General features: G+C 41.7%; 1 protein-coding gene across 28 annotated transcripts in view; it reads right to left on the bottom strand.

The window, feature by feature from the left end:
* RAP1GAP (RAP1 GTPase activating protein) overlaps positions 1 to 5,000 on the bottom strand; it is a 461,763-nt gene that overhangs the window by 19,016 nt on the left and 437,747 nt on the right. For all 28 annotated transcript variants that reach the window (XM_085878239.1, XM_085878236.1, XM_085878237.1 and 25 more), the window contains one exon: positions 3,141 to 3,278. In XM_085878239.1, coding sequence (XP_085734365.1) covers positions 3,141 to 3,278 — 138 coding nt within the window. The remainder of the gene's footprint in view (positions 1 to 3,140; positions 3,279 to 5,000) is intronic.

Below are 5,000 nucleotides of genomic sequence, written 5' to 3'. Positions count from 1 at the left end.
AACTCAGTAAAAAATACATTTCCACGACTTGTTGCTTTTACGAGCGATACAAATATCGTCATCCGCAACATGTGGACCTGTCTATTCTGCAACACTCAGTGATCAAGTATCCACTATCCACATTTTTAGTAATGACTTTAAAATATCACACTTTCTCTTAAAAATGTCTGTGTGATGCAAGAATAAGCCTCGGCTTGGCTCAGTGGTTCGGGTGGCTGGCTTGGGATCCTAGGGTCCTGAGTTTGAGCCATGTTTGCTGCTGAATTAATACCAGGCGGGGTTGGCTTCGCATGTCATCCTTCCGAGGTTGGCAAAATGAGTGCCAGCTTGCTGGTATCCTGTGTCGGAGTGGCGACCCGTCCAGGGTTGTGCCCAATAACCAAGGAGACTGTTTAGGCAGCACCAACACTCTGCACAGAGTGTGGTCCCAATGGATGGATGGATGCAAGAATGACAACTTTGCATCTTGGAGACTTCCCTGTCAAAAACGACAGATTGCTCGATAGCCGTCAAAATAAGTAAGAATTTCGATTGTTCATATTAATCAGGAAAATTAGAATCAAATGATAAAATAGAATGAGATAAGATTGATTGATTGATTGATTGATTGATTGGTTGATTGGTGACCCAAGTCCCTGTCCACTGCCATCAGGCATCTACCAGGTCAGGAACACCTGAGACAACGATTTGGAGCAAAGGAGAGGAGATGAGGTCATTATCACAATGGATGACTGAACCATCAATCTTGCTTTCTTAACTCATCATTCTACAGCTATCATTCATTTTTGATAAAAGTTCACTAACCATTACTCTCCAACAACAACTTTCTCTTCAACAAAGCTCAGAGGCAATGTTTGGCTCTTTTATCAGAATGTCAAACACAATGTTTCATTGAATCAGTTATGTCTGTGGTGTTCTGCTCGAAGGCAAGTTCAGTGCTGCCAAAGCAGCCCCACAACAACGATTACACTGGGTGGTATGTCTTTGTCTTCATCCATGGTATTCATAGCAGGAACTTATCATTTGTTCAGGGTGCCGGTAATAACTCGCCTACTCCTCGCAAAGGACACTGTGGGATTTTTCACATCGCCAAACTAATGCTGTTACATGTGATGTCCAGTTTAATGTCTATCCAAGGGACGGCCCACACATTGAGTCCGCATTCTGTCTGCGAAACACCAGAGTGACAGTTTATAGCCAAGTCGAGATTGAAAGCCAGGCGAGACGGCTCAGAGACGAGTGTGCGTACCTCTAAGTTGTCCTGATAGCCTATATAGACTGCACAAATACACAATGTTAGAATTTGTGACCTCTCACCCTCTATCATCTTGTGTAGCCAAACATACCCCTTAAAATATGATTGCTCATGGGATCAAACAGAAATCTGGTGAGAATCTTATCTGATCACGTGACAATTTTTTGAGCTTTCCTCTCCCTCTTCTCACAATATTCCTAACTCCTCCCAGCCTCTTTATCCCCCTCATTGCCCCACCTCCCCCCATTTCATTACTCTCCCCCTTATCTACCATATCGTCACTTAACAATAATAAATAATAAATGTTCCCTTACAAGAAACATCGAAACATGAGGAGGCCATTAGGCCCATGAAAGCCTGCACTAGTATTGCCAACTTATGGTTGTTTTCCCATGCTCTATCGTTTCAAAATGCTGAGCATCAAACATGGAAGAAGCAGATACCATTTTTAAAGCTTTTTTTTTACGATTTGGCCAGGGTTCAAACTACCAACCTGCCAGACTCCAACCAGCGTGGATGTGCCAACCATTATGCCACTGACTTATTTCCTTCCTTTTCTTTTCCTTGAATTCCATATCTCAATTTCACCTCCCCTACACCCCTCCACTCATGTACATAATAAGAATTTATGATCCAAACAGAGAATATCCATTTTATGTCATCTGCACAATGCATTGTGGGAACCCGGATGATAAGCTTCCATAATTAAAAATCAGTTCGTTCAATTTTGTCAGTCACGTGAGTTTTAATAGTTCCAAACATGAGTTTGAATGGAAGAATTCCTGATGAATTGAAAGTGGCAGAATTAAATATGTAGTTGAAGAAGATGAGTTCTACTTGACTGAATTTGTGCACTGGTAAGTGATCACGAGAGTTGACTTGGAGTGCCGTCTGAGTTGGATTGGGCCATAAAATGTTCCACGGTACCGGTACTCGTTCCTCATGCCATGAGAGTAAATGATCAGTTGATGTGCTTTTTCATCATTCTAGATATTTGAAGAAACCCAGAATCATATAAGAGAACAGTCAATGTTCTCCATTTCTTGAGCGGCAAATTTAAAGAGAGGGGGGTGGGGGGGGGATATGAATAAATAAATAAATAACTAAAAGAAACGGAAAGAAAAGTACCAGTACCGCCGCAAGGAAAGACGGTTACAACAAAACAACATCTAAAATTCCAAATTTTAGGTAACAAAGTTCGAAATTCACTTTCTATGACCCAAAAAAGTTTCTCATATATGTATCCAACATATATGTATCCAAGAAACTGGCAAACCGCAATGCGACGAAACAAGTCAGAAATATCCGACTTGTTCAGTGAAATTTTCGATGAGATTTCCAAGCCGGACCAAGGAGGTTCTCTTGTGGTTTCCTTGTCATTACTATCTTCTGAGGTTTCATAGGAAATATTGATGAGCCTTAATTCATGTACATTTTCATTCCGTCCTCAAAGTGTTCACCGCAAGTATGTCAAACTTGCCACGATTCAAATGTTTCCTTGAGATTTTCTGGACCGTAACATCCTGAAACTGATAATTTGGGCGAATGTGGAACGAAAACCCCAGCTTCTTTGTCGCTGTGCTACAACAACCTCTTGTTTTGTTTTTCTCGGCATGGTGGTTCATTCTGGAGTAATGGCTGACTCGATCACCCTGTTTTCCAGCATGCACTGCGTGGCTTTGCTGTGCTGAAGTCTTAACACATATCCCCTATTCTTATTGGAATTTCCAAATTTGAGACTACATAGTTTCTTTCAGTGCAGATTAGTAATCCCTACACAAGGACAAGCCCTATACCTGAACATATAAAAAAGGTTTTCTGCTGGATAATTGCATAAGCAAAGAAGACAAACATTACTATAATAGGCAGTGTTCGAAAAAGTTACCTTGAAGGACTCCAGGAACCCTCCCGCGATGCTGCCATTCTCCGAGCGCTCCTCATCTGTATTCTGCTGCACCATTGCTTGGCTTCTCTTGCAAAGATCTTCGTACAAACTTTCGAGCAGGGCTGTGCGCGTTCGCTCCTGGGTCCAGGTGAGAGGTGATACAAAGCTGAAATAATCAATTTTTGATTGATCCAGTTTCTGTTTTTGCCATCTTCCTTCAGCCAGGGTATTTGCATCTTGACCCTTGAACTTCACTTCACATGCTATTGATTACCAGTTCTCAACTTGAGCCTTCCTATAACAAAATATTTTTTCTTCCTTTTCAATCCAACGATCCACAAGCTTCACGCATGAAAATGTACTTGAATAAAAAAAAAAAATACTTCCACTTATTGTGGTGGCATGATTTCATGCTTTTAACTGGCTATGATAAACAGTGCATCGCCACTGCGACCGAGTATGAAGGCACCACTGGTGCAATGCACCTATTACCAGTTCACTGGTACTCACTTCACTGACCTCAAAAGGATGACAGGCTGAGTCAACCACACCTGGCGTCAGTGGCTGACGGGGCTTGAACTCAGGACACAAAGATCCCAAGCCCACCACCCTAACCACCAAGACAAAACCAGGCTTTTACTATTAATGATACTACAGCAAGTCCTCGCTTAACATCGTCCCGATTAACATTGTTTCGTAATTAAGTCACTGATGTATTGAGAATATACTCATTTAAGGTCGTTCAACATTCCGTTATAAATACGTTTTACCTCTAATTTAGTCCCAAACTAATGGTTTTCCTCTTTTTAATAAAAAAGTTATCTTCAGCATGGCCAATAAAGTTTTGATGAAGTGGAAGAAGCAGACATCACACAACCTCTGCAATCATACAGAGAAGATTTGAACCAATGAAGATTTGAAGCAACGAGAGATGAGAAAAAAGCAACTGGAGATGATGATATTCAATTGTTTGTTTAAAATTATTTTAAATTTATACTCTATGTTTAAGTAAGACCGGGCGTAGTGGCGGGCGCCTGCAATCCGACTACTCGGAAGCTTGGGTTGGAGGATCGCTTGAGGACCGGTGCTCTGCGCTGGGGCGCGCTATGAGAGGGTGAAGGGAGCCCGGAATCATGGCGAAACCCAATCCTTATCCCTGTGTCGTAAGAGGTGACCAGAGTTGACCAGGATGACGTAAGAGGTGACCATCAGGAAGGGCATCCGGCATAAAACCTGTGCCAAATCAGTATGCGGATCATAACGGATGATCCGCTGTGGCGACCCCTAACGGGAGCAGCCGAAAGACGAACAACAACAACAACAACAACACTCTATGTTTAAATAATGTCTTTTGTCTGATGATAATTTTTTTCCTCCAACTTAAACCCCCACTTTACATTAATTGTTTTGGGGAAATTGGATTCGCTTAAAGTCGTTTCAGTTAAAGTCGCACTTTTCAAGAACATAACTACAATGTTAAACGAGGACTGCTGCATGGTATTATACAGGATTGTGGCTGCGACTGCATTTCATACTTTTTGGCAATATCACCAACAAACCTTGTTTAAATGGCCGTGTCTGATCCCATTACCAATTTTAATCAGCACATGGATGCACCATAAGTTGAGTTTCTGGAGATGAAAATGAGTTGGAAATCCATAATATTTTTGTATTCAATGTAATCAGTTGCTCTTCCAACTAATTATAATTCATTTTTTGATTTATTCATATGCAGCCTGTGACTGCTTGGCTGGATCATTTTCTGGGGGCACAGCAGTGCCACTGATGCAATGCCCCCTGTTATCAGCACAACGGTACTCATTGTGTCAACCTCAAAAGGATGGCAGGCTGAGTCAACCC

Source organism: Eptatretus burgeri, chromosome 4 (assembly GCF_056783735.1).
Source record: "Eptatretus burgeri isolate ZD-2024b chromosome 4, Ebu_testis_v1, whole genome shotgun sequence".
Taxonomy (NCBI): Eukaryota; Metazoa; Chordata; class Myxini; order Myxiniformes; family Myxinidae; genus Eptatretus; species Eptatretus burgeri.
Note: the sequence above shows the minus strand (reverse complement) of the source record. Positions and strands in the feature narration are given on the sequence as shown.